This window comes from Sphaeramia orbicularis, chromosome 16, assembly GCF_902148855.1.
Source record: "Sphaeramia orbicularis chromosome 16, fSphaOr1.1, whole genome shotgun sequence".
NCBI classification, from domain to species: domain Eukaryota; kingdom Metazoa; phylum Chordata; class Actinopteri; order Kurtiformes; family Apogonidae; genus Sphaeramia; species Sphaeramia orbicularis.
In genome coordinates this window covers 24,532,604-24,551,057 of record NC_043972.1, presented here as the reverse complement: position 1 = coordinate 24,551,057, position 18,454 = coordinate 24,532,604, and the positions used below count along the sequence as shown (strand labels likewise).

General features: G+C 39.4%; 1 protein-coding gene and 1 pseudogene across 2 annotated transcripts; both read left to right on the top strand.

Annotated features, from left to right (window-relative positions):
- Nucleotides 1–1,268: 1,268 nt before the first annotated feature.
- LOC115434947 (eomesodermin-like) lies at nt 1,269–6,739 on the top strand. 2 transcript variants are annotated; one of them, XM_030157085.1, is made up of 8 exons: nt 1,269–1,492; nt 3,004–3,312; nt 3,421–3,726; nt 3,818–3,972; nt 4,177–4,298; nt 4,820–4,978; nt 5,243–5,304; nt 5,446–6,739. In XM_030157085.1, the coding sequence occupies exons 2-8, from the start codon at nt 3,185–3,187 to the stop codon at nt 6,227–6,229; spliced, it is 1,716 nt and encodes a 571-aa protein (XP_030012945.1). In that variant the 5' UTR covers nt 1,269–1,492; nt 3,004–3,184; the 3' UTR covers nt 6,230–6,739. The 2 variants fall into 2 exon arrangements, with proteins under 2 accessions (XP_030012945.1, XP_030012944.1); XM_030157084.1 differs by having other exon boundaries at nt 3,004–3,726.
- A 707-nt stretch (nt 6,740–7,446) lies between these two features.
- LOC115435757 (ankyrin repeat and IBR domain-containing protein 1-like) overlaps nt 7,447–18,454 on the top strand; it is a 44,297-nt pseudogene continuing 33,289 nt past the window's right edge.

Here is an 18,454-nt window from a genome sequence, read left to right as displayed (position 1 = left end):
TACCATTTATAGGTGTGTGTTTGAGTAAAATGAGCATTTTTGTTTCATTCTCTAAACATTTCTCCCAACTTCCAAATAAAAATATTGCTATCTAGAGCATGCATTTGCAGAACATGACACATGGTCAAAATAACAAAAAGATGCAGTGTTTTCAGACCTCAAATAATGCAGAGAAAACCAGCTCATATTCATTTCTAAACACAATACTAATGTTGGAACTTTTTAAAAGTTCAGACGTCAGTATTAAATGGAATAACCCTGATTTTCAATGACAGCTTTCACGTGTCTTCTCTCTTCTCCATTGCTGTTGGATGACTTTATGCAGCTCCTAGCAGAGAAATTCAAGAAACTCAGATATGTTCCATGACTTGTGACCATCCATGTTCCTCCAGAAGTTTTCAAAGTGGTCTGCAGATAGGGCTGGCCATGACAGGGTCTTCATCTGGTGGTCCATCATCCACACCTTTATTGACCTAGCTGAGTCCAGGAGCATTGTCCTGATAGAAGAACCAGTCTTCAGAGTTTGGGAACATTGTCAGAGCAGAAGTCGGGCTGTTTTCAATCGTTATTTTTGGATTCCACATACTTTTGCAGTACTAACAGCATTGTTTTTGCTTATTGTAAGTAGACAGTGATGGCCACAGTAATGGTGTTTATACTTCTCCTTCTTAAATAAGACATGGATCTGGTGTTTATTCAGTAGAATAAGGTGTGTTTGTGTTGGAATTCAACAGACACAAGAACTGAATGGCTGTCACACATGCTGATTTTAGAGGAAACTGCAGTGGTCTCCTAATTGTTTCCATATATTTTCTCTGGATTGTGCATTTACCTTGGATTTCATTTCATTGTAAATACAGAACAGACAGTGTCAGTGTGTACACATGTATTTGGTGATGCATCAAACATACATGTTACAGCCTACAATGTTTATAAATCAGAATCACATTTAAAACAATGAAAACCGGGGTTGTTTCCATGTGAATATCTTCATATACAGACAAACTTCTGCAAGAGTCTTCATACAGGAATTAAAATATGTCACCAACAAAAAGCACTGTGAGGTCATCATATGTGACCCTCATATTCTGCTCATGTCTCGTGATGATGAAAGAAACAATTCACGGGTGGATTGGGGAGCAGCTTGGCTCTTACACGTTGTCTGTGATGCTGAGGATCCCCTGCCCCTCCCCTGGAGATCAGAGGAGAATCTGATAATAGGCTGCTATCTGTGCGTCATGGCCACAGCGGCGGTGAAAGCGGGAGTGCGCCTTTACGCTCTGATCAGTCCGCCTCCACATGGCTCAGACTTGATTTTCTACTCTTCAACCCTATCACAACATGATGCCATTAAGATACTAGTACGGACCCAGCTTTGCAGTTTTTTAATTTTTTTATTTTTTATTTTTAGCATGTAGACATTTACTTTGAATATTAGTTTAGTTTTTGTATTTTGCTTTTTGCGCACAAACCAAAAAGGGAAGACAACCTGGTAAGTTTACGCTTGTCTCTCTCTCTATTTTTTTTTTAAATATTTTATTTTACAAGTTAAAGGACTAATGTCATATATGCATAATTTGTTTGCGTAAAATTTAAAAAACTTTACGCCTGTGATGATTTCCACAGAGGAACTGAAATCATTTGGCTTCAGTTGTACGTTTATATATTTAAATTCTTTTCCATTTGCTTCGTTTTGTATTGGTTGTCATTTTTAGATTTTTACTGTCTAATCCAAGAAACATCACAGGTTTCTTCAAACGGAAAAATAATTGCCTTTTTCCCCCTTTTTCACATCGGGCATCCCCATTGGGACACAGAGGCGCATCAGAGTTGAATGTATGCAAACTCATTATCTCTGAATAATGACACAGGCCTCGGATTAACTGCGCAATATTCACGATGTTTTAAGTAAAACAAAACAAAACCAAAAAAAAAAAAGAAAAAGAAAAAAAAAAGAAAGAAAGAAAGAAAAAGAAAAAACCTACAACGTTATTCTTAAAAATTTGCTATCAAAATAAACGCACCGGTAACCGGTCAAATGTGTTTTTGCAAAAAAATATGTAGTTTCAATTAACAGCAAAAACGACCCAAATTGTTTTCACTGAAAACAGTGCGGTTGGCATATTTTAAACTCTCAAAACACGTTACGAATTTCAAGAGTCGTGGGCGAACTTTCACTTAAAACCACCAAATCAGTGCTGTGTTTTAAGTTTGTCATATGATTTACAAGAAATTGGCTCTCACTAGGGGGGTAACTATTGTATTATTTTTATTATTATTATTGTACCAAAAACATGAATTCACATCATGTCTTTCTTTGCGCAAGGCTGATCAGAATTATTTCACCTACGCATGATGTTTTCATCAATTTTATATTGTGGTCTATTCTAGCGTTTCTTGAGTTTTAATTAGATTTTATATATAATTTAATATAAATATAGTTAATTCCACTGTAGTCGATGAATTTGCTTTTCTTCCAGATTTATTTATAAAACTGAGAAAGTAAGGAAATAAATGATCCTGATTATTTAATTTAAATTGGCTCTATCTATGCACAGAGCCATACTACCTTAACTTAAAACAGCTCCTTTATTTCCTGTCTTTCATTCTTGGACACACTGATTATTCCAGGTGTGTGTGTGTGTGTGTTACTTCTTGTTGTGATACTGTGGTCACACACACCTGGATTAATCAGTGTGTCCAATAATGCAAGACAGGAAATAAAGGAGCTGCCTTAAAATTCAGGAAGTACTGTGGCTGTGCATAGTCCTTGGCCTTTTGCTTCTTTTATGAATAAACCTGGACTCCTTTAATTTCAGAATTGAAGTCAGTATCACAGACACTCCCTTAAACCCCTCTAGTTTTGTTTGCGCAACTTTGGCACAGTGCGTAATGGAGCAGCCTGTTGACTTTGCCTGAGCTGTTGTTGGTGTTTTCTTTCTTTCTTTTTTTTTTTTTTTTTGACCAAAACCTGTTTCTCTCTCATGAATTAATGACTTCAAGGCGGGAGGGGGGAAGAGATGAAGGTTGGAGACGTGTTTTATCAGAAGACACCCATCACCGAGAGTGTTTAGTATCTCCGGAGAAGCATCTGAAACAAACAGGAGCCAGCAGGGATCAAAGAAAGTCACCAAGGCTTTGAGACCATACTGAGTGAAGGTGAGAAGGACTAGTCCGTATAGTCATGCTCGGCGGGGAGGGAGACAGCAGCCCCTTCTCTTCCACTTCCACCTCCACCTCCACCAAGGACGCACCGGATGAGAGGCGCAAATCCCCGGCTGTGGAGAGGGATGACCCGGCCGTTGGCACCAGGTACACCGAGCCAGGGCTAGGCGCAGACCGGTACTATATCCCATCCACTGGTTCTAAACAAAGCCCAGAAACAGCCAACCCTTGCTCTTTTATCCCCTATACCCCCAGTGGGTCGGTTTACAGCCCCTCCAGCACCGGCAGATACCCCTCATCTCTCCATCTCAGCTCCGTGTTGCCTCCAGCGGGATTTTCCCCCTCATCCACCGGCCGGAGTCACTTCAGTCCGGCTTACCAGCTCGGACAAAGCCCCGGCTGCATCTACCCATCCTACACCGGCTCAGGGGCCGCACTCGGGAACATGGCTCTGCCCGGCACCGGCCCCGGGATGAGGGCCCAGGTCTACCTCTGCAACCGGCCCCTGTGGCTCAAGTTCCACCGGCACCACACCGAGATGATCATCACCAAACAGGGCAGGTAAGACGGACCCTCACACCCCCATCCTGTCCTGTCCACCAGATGTATTATTAGTGGTATTCCATCTGGTTTTATTTGGTTTTTCTTGCAGACGCATGTTCCCGTTTCTGAGTTTTAACATAGCTGGCCTTAACCTGACTGCGCATTACAATGTGTTTGTGGAGGTGGTTCTGGCGGACCCGAACCACTGGAGGTTTCAAGGGGGCAAGTGGGTCACATGTGGGAAGGCGGACAACAGCAGTCAAGGTACTGAAAAAGGTCAATATTTGACACTATTATCATTTAATAGAATTTAGTTTTAAAACATATCAACGGAAATGTGCGTAATAATAAAAGCCTGCTCATAATAATAATAATAATAATGTTCTGTGTGATTGCCATTTGCAAAAAAGAAAAAAAAGAAGAAGAAGTGGAAGAGATTAAGTTTGGATTATTTCCATGGTTTTCCAGGGAACAAAGTGTACATCCATCCGGAGTCTCCGAACACCGGGGCCCACTGGATGAGACAAGAAATCTCCTTCAGCAAACTGAAACTCACCAACAACAAAGGAACCAACCATAATACTTCACAGGTATTCATCTATAAAGGAATGTAAAAAGGATGAATAAATCCAATCCATTTTACCCCCATTAATTTTGTCATATCAAACACACTGCTTTTTAAATATTATAGGTTATACCGTTTTTTTTTTTTTTTTTTTTTTTTTTTTTTTTTTTTAATTTTTTTTATTATTATGCTTAGAGATACAGCTGGGGATTAAAGTTGGTCCATTTTAGTGTATAAATTTTTTTTCAATCTCAGGTTCAGGAAAAAAAATTATTTGCTGTATTTGGTAATAATTTTTTCATCAACAGCTGTGCTAATATATGTTATCAAATAGCCAAGTGTATATATTTAATATAAAGAAAATCACTCTTAATTTTTTTCTGTCTATACAGTAAATAAATTCTGTCCCCATTAAATCACATGACACCTGATAGATAGTTTCCAATCATAAAAATAGAACAATAAAAATAAACTGCCATTTGACAATACAATTACTGGTATCTGTTTATTTTACTTTCTGTTTTGGACTATTTTGTGTCTGTTCAGATGATTGTCCTGCAGTCTCTGCACAAGTACCAGCCCAGGCTGCACATAGTGGAGGTGACAGAGGATGGAGTGGAGGACATTGGCAATGAACTGAAGACTCAGACCTTCACTTTTCCAGAAACCCAGTTCATAGCTGTCACGGCTTACCAGAACACTGATGTAAGTGTGACATTTTCTGCTGAGCATAAAAATAATTTTGAGACTTATTTTCTGAGGATGGTCTTTTTTTGTGTATAGCTGTAGATACCTGCTCGATGACTGAATTTTATACTGAAAGAAAAACCATGAATACAAAACATTTAGTTGGTTTAATATTATATGATTCAGTGTTAAGTCTGAGCAGTCATGTCATTTATAAATGCATTACTGATTTATACATTCTTTTCACCAGCAGTTTATTCTTCCATGTTTCTGTTATTTTAGATCACACAGTTGAAAATTGATCACAACCCCTTTGCTAAAGGATTCAGAGATAATTATGATTCGTAAGTATTTTTCATTCTTACAAGAATCTTTCTTTTTTTGTTCTTTAAACCGTTTGATGTAATTCTAAAATACACTGCCTCATTCATAATCAGTCCAACAGAGATTTTCACTCAGTGACATTTTAACGTTTTACCTTTCAGGATGTACACTGCTCCTGAGAACGACCGTCTCACACCGTCTCCGACCGACTCTCCCCGTGCACATCAGATCGTCCCTGGTGCTCGCTACACCATGCAGCCCCTCTTCCAGGACCAGTTTGTTAACAACCTTCCCCAGAGCCGCTTCTACAACGGGGAGAGAGCGGTACCGCAGACCAACAGCCTCCTGTCTGCACAAACTGAAGACAGTGCATCACAGAGGTGGTTTGTCACCTCCATGCAGCAGGGGGGAAACAGCAGCAGCACCAGCAACAAGTTAGACATCAGCCCATATGAGGGGGACTATTCAAGTTCCCTCCTTCCTTATGGTATCAAATCCCTGTCCATGCAAACATCCCACGCTCTCAGTTATTACTCTGACTCTCCCTTCACCACCATGACTGCAGGGTGGGGGTCCAGACCACCATATCAGCGAAAGGTCACTCCCAGCCTGCCCTGGTCTCCCAGGCCCAGTCCAACAGCTGGTTTCCCAGAAGACTCAGACAAGGTTAAGCCACAGATGGAGGAGGAGGTGAACGGCAGTGGAGGTCTGATAGCCTGGACAGAACCACAGCCTTCTGCTCTGTCACTAGACAAAGCAGATTCGTACTCAACGGTCTGTAAGCGAAGGCGTCTATCCCTCAACGGTCCGAGCACAGAGGACTCACCTGCTGACATTAAGTGTGAGGATTTAGCCTCTGCTGTCAACAACAGTAGCTCCTACAGCAAAGAACCCCCCTCTTCCAAAGGCATGGCAGCTTATTATTCGTTTTACGCAAACCCTTGAATGTTTCGAAAGTAGAGCCTCATTTTATCATTTTTAATCCATTAATGAATAAAGCAATGTTTTGCTTTTCCATGCACGCCCAGCATTTGTCTTTGTTGTGATAAATGTTCTTTTTTTGGGGGGTTTTAATCATGTGGTGATACTGGAACAACATAATGATGTTTGTGGCCTAATAAGCATCATTATTATGAAATGTAGATTCATTTTTTTGACTACTTTGAAGTCCATTTGCTTTCCTGGGCTGAATTTGTATCTTTTTTTTTTTTCTTCTTTTTTGAGAAGCCATTCAATGGTCCTCTGTTTTAGAGATTCAGAAGTGCCAAAATATGTTTGAAGTGCCCCAGTTTATTTAAGTGTTATTCATTATTACAGACATTACTTCGCCTTTCTGCTGAGCTTTTGTGTTTACAGATTATTTATTGAAGGCCTCTTCACATGGAATTTGTGCCCTCTTAAATGTGAGCATATAATGCTGTAAATACTTTCATTGTAATGTTCAGATATTTGATAATAAAAGGCATAAGTGTTACATGGAGCATGAGTGTTTGTCACTGCAACATACTTTCATTATAGTAGGCAGACTATTTGATACTTGTATGTATTTATTAGCCTACATGAATACATCAGTTAGTTGTATGTAAAATGAGTTTATTTATTACCTTTCAACTACTTTTCAGATCTTGACACCACCGAAATGAAACCTGTTTTGTGGACTCTGTCTCCCTCTAGTGTCTTTTCTATTGAATTACACATATTTAACTGTGCCTGTTGAGCTTAATAAGGCAACAGTCTGATGATGACGAAATCTGGGATGCTTTTGTCACATGTGTAGACCTTATACAGCCCGAAAAGTGGATTACTGTAACGTTTCTTAATATTTAAGAACTTGACTGGCAATAAATTGGTCTCATATGTCCTGTTTTACCATAATTATAAAGATAAAAAGCCCTTGTGATGGTGCAATAACAGTAAAGTACCAAATAGTGAGCTTCTAAATAGAGATTGTAAAGTTGTGTTAGGATACAAACATATAACTAAAGTAATTACATATATAATACACAGTACGAGTGTTATTCATCTCAGAACATGCCAAATAGTTAATTATTTTCGCCAGTGAATACAAATGTGCACTTTTTTTCCTCTGTTCCCCTTCTTGATTTGGGGGATGCTGTGGAACCTGGCAACCCCACTAGCAGCCAGCAGAGAGTCAACGGGGAGTTGACAGGAACAACATCACTGCTCTGAGCACACATTATTTATGGGGGAAGAATTACCTCACTTAACGAAAACGCTTCTCTTTCATATGAGCTAGCGACTGACAGTTATTTTACAAGATCAGGTCTTCTACAGTGAGGTATACAAGCCGCGTAAGTTTCAGTACTAGTTACGCATTGTTTACTTTGACTTTATTAACTGTACTAGCTAAGTTGGCTAGTAGCATAGTTAGCGTGCTAGCTGATCCGCTAGCGTATGCATTGACGTTAGCCAACGCAGATGGTAGCGTCATGATGTTTTTTTTTTTTTTGTTTTTGAATAACATAAAGCTAGCAAGACATGTTGTGTGTTATGGTTAAAATCAGTCATCTTGAGAAACGGAAGTAATTTACAGCTAACGCTTTCTACGGTCAGTTAAGAGTTTAATGTTTTCTTTACCAGAAATGCAACAAAGGTGACGCGTTTTTCGCCGAAATTTGTTTCATTAACAACATGCCGCCGACCGTGTTTGAGCTAGTTAGCTCAAATGGTAAACATCACACAACATGGGAAATGGCCTGCTTTAAAGAGTTTGATGACCAGTGGCAAGCTACGCACACAGTCTGTGCTGATTATGATCCGTAAACTATTATTATCAGGGAGGTGTTGTTGACGCTGCCATGGAGGAACGCTGTTAACTATTACCAGCTAGGGTTTAAGTAGTTATCCATTTGAAGAGTTGTTTTATCGACCAGAATACGTTACCATCTAGGGTTACATAACCGCGTTCAAAGATCAGGTGTTTACAAGTGGTCTCAAAGGTGGCAGATCGAATGATTGTTTTGCTGTCTGGATCCGTGCGGGGATCTGGAGGTGTCAGTCCTCAAACAAGCCACAAGTTGAACACAGATTTAGGTTATAGTTATAAAGCAAGTAAACTTGTGGATCATTTGCTTTAATACTAAATATACTGCATTTGTGATGTATTAATCGAATGAAAGGGTCTCATTTTAAGGATGACTACAAATTATCTTCAATATTAACACTGATAATGCATTCACATGTTCAAGTCAGGCGTATTAGTTTGGTTATAATGAGTCCAAGTTATATATTGTACCTGTAGAATGACTGTAACACATATTTTTGTTTAACATTTTGCATTCATTCACAGGTTTTTTTTTTGAAGCGTTTAAGTCTTATGATGGCTGTTTTATTGTCTGCATTTTTGCAGATTCTGGTCTGTGTTTTTACATTATTCAGAAAATAGGCCAAAAATTGTTAAGAAAGTCAGTTTACTGTTTAAGTCAACACACAGTTCCAGTTTAGCAATGCATATGCATAGAGGATACCAGCGTATTTTCAGAGAAACAGTTTCAATTTTGGCTAATATAGCTTTTTTCCAGAGTGGAGAGATACTTCAGCAGAGTTTTCTCCCTTTCTTCAGCATGCTGTGCAAAAATGATTAGGTGCTGTGTTTAAGACTTACAATGGTACAGAGAACGCTGGGTTGTTTAAAAATATCATCAAAACTCCTCTGAGTAATATTTTTCTGGAGAATGTCTAAAAAGTTACCAGGAAGATTCCCTCCTTTCACTGTCTTATCAGTGTCATGGACTGATTCATGTATTTTTACTATTGCGCATTTTTTATATTGTTGATACCATGAGTAACAGATTAAAATAATGAGTCAGACCGACTCACAGACTTGACTCTACTGGGATGAATATGTACAATTATTTCATTGTCATGCGAACAGATTGCAGATTACTTGGAAGCCTATGGAAACTTGAACATTTGGGACATAAGGTTAAATAATATTTCAGTCATCATCCCTTTCTTTTCTTGTGTTTCCTTTTAAATGAACACAAAATGTTACTTCAAGATTAAAATGGAGTAATCGCAGCCTTTAAACAATAGTACTGAAAGGAATATAATTTGCTGAGATAATGTGTTCTATTAAAATTACAGCAGCTCACAAACATTACATAAAAAGCATTCTGTGACCATATGGTTCTCTGGCGGTAGTGAAGTGCTGACTCGCTGCATGTTGGTCTTCAGCTGAATGTATCTTGCTTCGCCATGACTTGTGGCCTCAGTGGGATGAGCAGCATTGGCAGGGTGAGGCGGAAGCTCCTGGAGATGCCAGAGGAAGTCTTGTCCTTCTCTCTGTGTGAGCTTTGCTGGCAATACATTCCAATTTTAAAACAAAAAAATAAAAAGAGTAACAGAGGGAGGTGGTTTACAGTACGGCGGTGATTTCAGAGATGGGTTTGATGAAGAGCAGTTTAGTCAACCTTCGAGATACGGCTCTTGTCCTTGTGATTCCAAGGGAGTGGAATTCATTAGTATTATCAAGAAGAAGGGCTCATTTCCTTGAAAACATGGTGAAAATGTTTGTAGCTTATCAGATGAACAAGCCAGAGTTTTTCAACGACAGGCAATTTTGTGTTTCTCTTGTTCAGTCACCAGGCCATTTTTTTTTCTTTCTTTTTTGCAAGAAAGACCTTGTTTGACTCACAGCCACGAGGGAGTTTAATTCCTTTTACTTTCCTTTTCTTTTCTTTAGGAAATTCACTATGCTGCCCTGCTGGACTTGAACAGACTGAAGATAACTTTAGAGGCTGCTGCATCTGTCAGAGCTTGAACTCGCAGTAAGAGGAAGAGATGGGGAACACAGCAACCAAGTTCCGTAAGGCTCTCATAAACGGGGATGAGATGCTGGCCTGCCAACTGTATGAGAGTAATCCACAGTTCAAGGAAGCTCTGGATCCCAACTCTACATACGGAGAGTCCTACCAGCACAACACTCCACTACACTATGCTGCCCGGCACGCAATGACACGCCTACTCAGGTCAGAATATGGCCCAGATGAAATCAAACAAACAGACAAACGATAATTACATATGTCACATATTTTTCTAAAAGCTGCTTTCAGTCCAGCTCCTCTTTGAGAGGAGGACAGAAATCTGTGGTTTGATAGATTATAAAATAATATGTTTTTCTCTCACTTGTCGACATGCTACAGCCACTATTGAACAACACCATTTGTTTTATTATCACTTATGGCCTCCTTTCAGTGATCAAACCCAACCTCTTGTATTTCGTAACAGTCAGTTGCTTATTTAGTACTGTATTCGGCATCAGAAGAGAAAAATGTTCATGTTTTGTCTCTATATGTCTAACTCCCATCTGTCTCTCTACATAGCCATCTGTTAGCACCTCTTAGGAATGCAACATGCTGAGATAGAATATGATGAGGCTCCAAGAGCTTCCCATCCCACAAGTTTCTCATCTTAGCCCCTTCTTTTCTTCTCCAAATAGGATGCTTGTTCATTTTACATTCTTAAAAATGTAACATTGGATGCAAAATGGCAACCAGTAACTGTAATGTCACATGAAAGCAAAAATATTTTTCATGTCAGTCAACCAACTCACAATGAAATGGTATGTTGAATGTTTACAGCAGAGTTTGGCAACACTAAGCTCTGACCTCATGTGGGGAACGATGATAACATTTTCCCATTTTGGAGAGGATAGAGTCAGCCTAGAAGTTAATGCTAGAGTGCAGGTGGGGCTTTGAAAGGCTGTATGAACAGCAACAGCAGCAGTGGCAGCAGAGAGTTAAAGCATAGCTTTCGTGTCAGCAGCTCTGCCGTATGCATGCAAGGACTGAACAGACACAACTGTAGTTAAAAGGACGCATTCGATTTATTACTCAAGGTTCTGACCTTATCACTCTCCGCAAGGTGGAAACACTAAGCTAGCCATACAGGGAGTGTGGGGATCATTGATTCCAACTGAAGTTCCCCCCAAAACTGCAGCAGATACAATACAAAGCCTCACCCAGCCATTATATGGCAGCCATTATAAGAGATCTATTATGAGTGGGCCAAGGCACCAACTGCCATGAGGCCCTTCCCCTGCTAAGCACAGCAGCCACAAAGGGAACACACTATCTGGTGAGCACCTGCTCTGTGTGGGCCATGGCACCTCCTGCCATAACAGCAACTCAACTTAGTTTTATGTATATACCCAGGTATCATAAATCACACACTTGCCTCAAGGGGGAATCTGTACTGTATATAATAGCGTCTAACTTTAGACCTTCAGCTCGATTCAGGAAAAACTCTCTTAGAAAACCCCTTTAAAAGAGGAAAAAATAGAAGAAACCTCAGGAAGTGTCACAGAGGCAGGATTCCTCTTCTAGGAATGACAGAAGTGAAATACATGTGTGTATTGTGTACAGAATGAACAATATACAAACAGTATTCACAGTTGGGATGATAAAAAAAGGTAAACATGTACAATGCTGGGATTTGAATAAATTATATATCAGGGCTTGGAACTAGCTGCTATGATGCCATTTGGAGCAACTATACCGAACACTCACAGCAGCCAATTTCACTATTTTAAAGTACTTATAGATGAAAAGCCAAGTTGATAATCACACTCAGTGATTTTTGATCAGCATACATCGTAACTTAAGTCAGGAGACTAAGCCTAAATAGGATGTCTGGAGCTCTTCCCAGGTTCATTTTCAACCGTTGTTTTCCTGCATTCTGTTGAATTTATGAAGTAATTTTGTTGCATAAATGTGGAGTCTGGAGGACAGGCAGGAAGGAGGCATTGAAAAATGAGACTCTCAGGAGAATCTCAAGACTTACCAAGTAGCTATATCTACAAATATTGTATGAAAAGTAAATGGGTAAAAATATATTGTTCATAGACTGTGGTACCTATAGTGTATTTTTGTGCAGAAAACAAGCTAGAGAGCAAGTCTAATAGAGGTGATAATAACAATAGTACTTAGCTGAAGTACTTTGTTTGGATTCAGTCACATTTTCTTAGTGCTCATGTCAAAGTTGCTTTCACATATACTTACTGATAAAGACTACGAAGGCTCTTTATCTTGTGATACCATGGGAGTTAAATTACAAATACCACCTCTGAGGTTAAACCTATCCATAATGATGATTGTGTTTTTCACATAGTTGGTGAGCTTAATTAATCTAATCTAACCTGTTTCAATGGTAACGAAAGGTGTATTTCTATGAACATTTTACTTTGTCATAGATGTCAAACTGAAGAGCAAAGTGAGGCAAATCGCTACATGTACAAGTACATGAAAGCAGGTTTTTGATTTTAGAGTGGTTGTACGCTTAGTGCTCTTGAAAAAAGCTGCATCACTTCATCCTGTGTGGAGAAATCCATTTGACAAATACTATATTCCTCCTAAAGTGACTGCGGCTGTTATTTACCTGAACTACTGGTGGATTTCTGACTTCCTCTGTAAGGGTTGGTCATATAATATTATAGCTAGTTTATGTAATTTTTGCATTGTTTCCTGTAACTGTTCCAAACTTACAGCCTTCCAGTGTTTCAGTTGAGAGACATCCTGCATTTAACAACAGAGCTTTTGTTGTGAAATGTTTTCAGGCAACAACAGCTGAATAGGATTAAAGCATACCAAAGCAAAGTGTTTAAATTTAACAATGGAAATGTAAATTATGCTTATTTGGCAATAGGACTTTACCCACCTTCATCTTGTTGGTTTGTCCATGTAAGCCCAGTTTGTATATGAAGAAAATATGGTATAATTGTTATTTTTTGTAGAGTGATTGGTTGTTCGTCTCTATATGTCAGCCTTGCAATGAACTGGCAACTTGCCCAGGTTGTACCCCTCCTTCGCCCATAGATAGCTGGGATAGGCTCCAGCATCCAATGCGTGTGAGGATAAAGCGGGTTCAGAAGATGAGTGATTGGATGAATGTTATTTTTTTGTCCCATAAGATTGAGGCATACTAACCTCATAACCTATAATTGCATAGTGAAAGAAAATTCGTTATAAAATGAATGGTGAAAATATAATTTACAGTCATTTAACCTTTATGATTTACTGCCAAAGGAAGCCTCTGTGTGAGTGGAACTACTGACAAAGGTATGACACTTGTGTTGAATGACTTCACTGTTCAGGTCACTGTACCACAGGGGGTGGAGAAACACTCTGTGGTATTCCTTAATCACAGCGCAGCTACGAGTATTTGATGTCAGCAGTGATGGCGACTCTTTCTTGAACATCATGTGTACTATTATGAGGTTTTCGTTGAGGTCAAGTAGCAGCGCTTTTGGTTCTCTCACAGTAGCGATCCAGGTATTGCTTGGATGGACAGGTTTTCATTTGAGGTTGTATGTCTAGTGCGTGCTTGGGTGAAATGAAGTGGTCAAAGGCTAGATGTCTGTTCTAAGGTAGTTATTGCCTTGGCAACCAGAAGAGCAAATGACCAGCCCAGCAGTTCACCAGCTCCAACTTGGTTGTGCAAGTTTTTGATCATGTGGCAACTGCAGTGCAAGTGGACATCCGCTGACCCAGGGTCTTCCCATCATGCGCTGCCTTTGAGTTTGCTTTCACCTGGATATGAAAACTGTGTGGCTGCAGATAGCTTGCACAGCATCTCTCCAAGATTGAGGTTTTGTAGCTTTTTGCCGAAAAAAGTCGATGCTATTTTCTTGTTAAACCACCCAATGTTTAACTGATTTGCATTGGGATCCAGAGGCAGGATCTCCTTAGCCTCTGGAGTGTTTTAGGGACTTTAATGGATTCTAGGAGTGAAGAGAATGGGGAAATTCCGTCTTTCCCCAGAGACTCCATAAAACAACTATGGGTTCTTATTTTTGTGTGTAGTGACTTCCTGTCTGTTTTGTGGTCCTTCCCATCATGCATTGAAGGATAGAAGAGAATTTAGACATGGTAGGTCTCAAACCTGAGTGGAAAGCCGATAAATGGTGTTTGCTTTCACATTCTGTTCAAGTAATTTCTGTTGTAAAGGTCTTTATGTTGTTTAATGGAGGAGCATCATTGAAAGTAGACAGAATATTCTTTGAGGAGCTGTTTGTGTTCTCCCGGGGTCGTCTCTCAGAACCCTTTTCAGAGTATGAGGTTTGGATAATGCTTGCTGTGCCTGACCGGTTTCTTTTTGCTCTCTATATCAGTTTTCTCCACAGATGAGACTTGTGTCTTGTGACTATAGGTGTGTGGTGAAGAGGTTAAAGCTAGCTTTCACTTTGGTGCAAATAATATTGTCAGACATGGAAAAGGAAGGATAGCTGACCCATGGGGTTGACCTATGTCCTCTTCTCCTGTATGTTACACTGGTAACAGTTAAGTATGACAGATCTAGGAGATAATCATCCAGCTTCAGCTTTCAGTATAGCCTTGGGAGCATCTCTAGTGTCACACAACTGAGCTCTCAATAAGACTACCCACTCTGTCTCTTCAGGTATTTCAGCCTGTCAGTTATTTTGGATGAAATGATGTGATAAAGAAGGGTTAAGCATGTTTGAAGGTTTTCTATTCATTTTGCTCTTAAGATGGCACAGCTCCGCACAGTGGTTCTGGACTGATTGCTGTAATGTTGTCTTTTCACTCTTTTGACCTCACTAGTTTATTGTGGCTAATTATCTACAGCCAAAGACTACAGAAACACACAGATAATTTTGGTTTTAATATTTTATCTAGTAAGCTTAGCCACAAAATAGCTAATAATTTATGCAAAGACAGACTTCACTGCAGTCTCAAAGTATCTTGTTCACAGTGTTGAACCATTTTAAAGATAATCTCAAACAAAGAAGGTTTAAAAATGAAATTGAGGAGTTGTTCTGCTGCTCATGAAGAAAAAAACAGATTTCACCTCCTTTATTTGCTCTTCCACTGCCTCAGCAGGGTATTACTACAGATTAAGATGTGTTATTATGAACAATCACAGGGTGGTGCAGTTGCACCATGCAATGCATGAACAAACAAGTAGCTGTTGCATTCGTAATATACAGAACAGAACCAGTGCAGTGTGGGTTTTTATGAGTCACTTCTGTAAATTTGATTGAATTTTAAGTTAACAGCTTGACGAGATATCAGTATGTTAAGCTATATCGGGAACAAATCAAAACTCATTGAAATCCTTGTTTGCTCTATATTTTTAGGTCTTTTCTCTTCAGCAAAGATGGAAATCCTAATAAGCGTAATGTGCACAATGAAACATCACTACACCTTCTTTGCATGGGACCTCAGATCCTGACCTCAGAGGGGGCTCTGCAGCCCCGCATCTCACGACCATATGAGGACGAACAGCGTCGTGCGGAGTGTCTACAAATCATCCTTTCTTGGACTGGTGCAAAGCTTGACCGTGGAGAGTATGAAAGTGCTGATATCAATGCCACTGACAACAAGAAAAACACCTGCTTGCACTATGCTGCCGCCTCAGGCATGAAGACTTGTGTTGAGGTGAGATTATACAATCATGTGGATATATTTCAGTTTGGGTAATGTAAAATATTCTCATTTTAGGTATGGATGAAAGACTATATAGATGAAAACAAAAGAGTCTTTCTAAGACAGGGAGCAATTTCAGAGAATGGAAGATAAAAGAGCCCACAGTAACACTGATATAAGAAGGAATTATTCAATATCTGCTCTTTTTTTTTTTACTCTGAATATGTTTTGAAAAGTGTCACTACCGCTCTACCAGTGAGTAGAACTGTTGTGACCTTGGTAAAGGGACAACAATTTGTGTGCTCAACACATCCATTATATTAAGTTAGATCAAAACACTCCCAGGTGAGATTTGGGCTCTTGCCATGTAGCTCAATACATCTTCACAAATGCCTGGGACGGGATGCATCACATACAAAATTTATACACCTATAACTGTGTCTCTCAGTATCTGCCTTTGGGAGTACCTTAATCTGCAGGGTTAGTTTTGAAGTGGAATGTGTGTGTAAACCCCACCTGTGTATTCTGTCTGAAGCCGAATTGACATTTTGAACCAAGATAAATGAACTAGAGACGCGTTAGTCTTAGTTCATAATTTGCTGACACATTACTAAGTTTAAGCCCACTATTAACTTGTTATTTCTTCTCATTTCTCTTTAAAGTCACAAAGTGGCATATGCAGCAAAACCTATAATTGAATGTCTGCTTCATAAAGGTGTGCTGTGGAAGATTTGTGCATGCCTTTGCTGATTAATGAACTCCATTACTAAGCTAACAATGATTTTGGTCGCCTACATCCATGATAAAAACATACTTATAATTATGTAATAGACTCTCTCAACCTCTTCACTGCCTTTTTCTTCTTTTCATCTTTCACTTTAACAGTATACAACTTTATATACAGTTCTGTCGTCAGTAGACATTCACCTTCCAGCACAATGTATAAATAAGTAGACTTTCAGCATGAGCTACTGCCGACAAGTATCTGTAAATCTGAAATAAAGAACCTTTAAAAGATGTTCAACAATATAACTTTGGATGTGGCAAAAATCTAACTTGAATGGCATAGTCACACTTAAGAGAAAGATATAGTATATAGTATAGTTCTCCCATTTTTGTCTTTGTGGTAACAATACTGTGTATGTTCTGTATATAATAAAGCCACATTTCTGGACATGTATTTTGGACAATGTTCAAGTGCATTCCCCACAACTAGAAGTTATCTGGGTGGTTCAGCTAAGAGGTGGGGGAAGCAGGGTGAAGGCACATGATGCAAAACCTCCTCTTGTGGAAAACTTTTTTTTTGTTATTAGTTTATAGAAACTCAGACTGACTGTTTTACTGTTCTTTTTTCAATTTCATAGAGTAGCCAGTGTGGTTTAGTATGTCTGTGCATAGAATCTGTGCCCCTTTATTCACAGAATGTTTCTTTTGTTTTCAATTGTTCAGTTTCTGGTACACAGAGAAGCAGACCTATTTGCGGAGAACGAAAACCGCGAGACTCCATGTGACTGTGCAGAGAAGCAGCACCACAAGGAGTTGGCCCTGTGCCTGGAGTCGCAGATGGTCTTCTCTCTTGCCCCTGAGGCAGAGGGTATAGAGGCGGAGTATGCAGCCCTCGACCGGAGAGAGGTACAGAATAAAATACAGTATAGTATGTCATTGCTTTTAGTTTGTCGGAATCAACTGGTTTCATTTTCAACTTCAGAGTGCACACTTCTGAAACCATAAACAGATTCTCACATGTGAAGCAGTTGCAGAAAACTTGTTTTGCCTCTAAGAGGATATTTCAACTGTTAAAATATCAAAATGAATAGGTACAAGTATTGTATACTATGATCGAAGTGCCCCATGCATGGGAAAACAATCGCTAAAATATCTTAATAGTATAACTGTTGTTGATCTTGACAACATTTCACTATATTTTTAGGAGAGAACGCTTTTATGCAATATTAATGAGAAATTACAAAAGAAATAGAAGTACAGATTTTTGTGAGGCTGCTTTAGGCACAAAAAAGTTGCCTTACTCTAACAGCCTTCCTCTAGAATGGCTTCAATTACTCACACAGAATAGTTTGTTGTCAGGCATGTGACCCTTATCATCAGGCTGTGAGCTCATCTGCTCATTCATGCGTCACCAGTCATCTATACTGGATTTGTTGTTTGTTCATTTTGTCTTTTTTGCCCTCTTTCTTTGTTCTAACTTTGCTTTCCCTCCCTTGAGTACACCTCATTATTCTTGCTGCTGTTCCATTACATTTTGCACCAACCATCTTTACTTTTATCATTCCCTCTTCTGTCCTTGTGTCTGACCTCTCCTCTTCTGCTCTTTTTCAGCTGTATGAGGGCCTGCGGCCTCAGGATCTACGTAGGCTGAAGGATATGCTGATAGTGGAGACAGCCGACATGCTTCAGGCCCCGCTCTTCACCGCAGAGGCACTGCTACGTGCACATGGTAAAATGAAACGCATATAGTGCACACCATATGTGTTTATAGTAGAGAGAACATTTATTGTTAAATCAGGCTTAAATTTATGTTGGCTTTAGATAGGTTTGATCTCACATAATCCTCATGGTTCACATCAGTGGTTTTTCTTGCCGCAAGAAAAGCTAAGGCACAGACGGCTTGTGTTATCTAAGAAATTCTGAGTACAAAAATCACATGCTCTGTTTTAAAGGTGACAAATGGTATGAATACAACAGTTTCACAAACACTGACTTAATTTACACTTAAGAATAATCTGTTTTATGACTATAGTCCAAA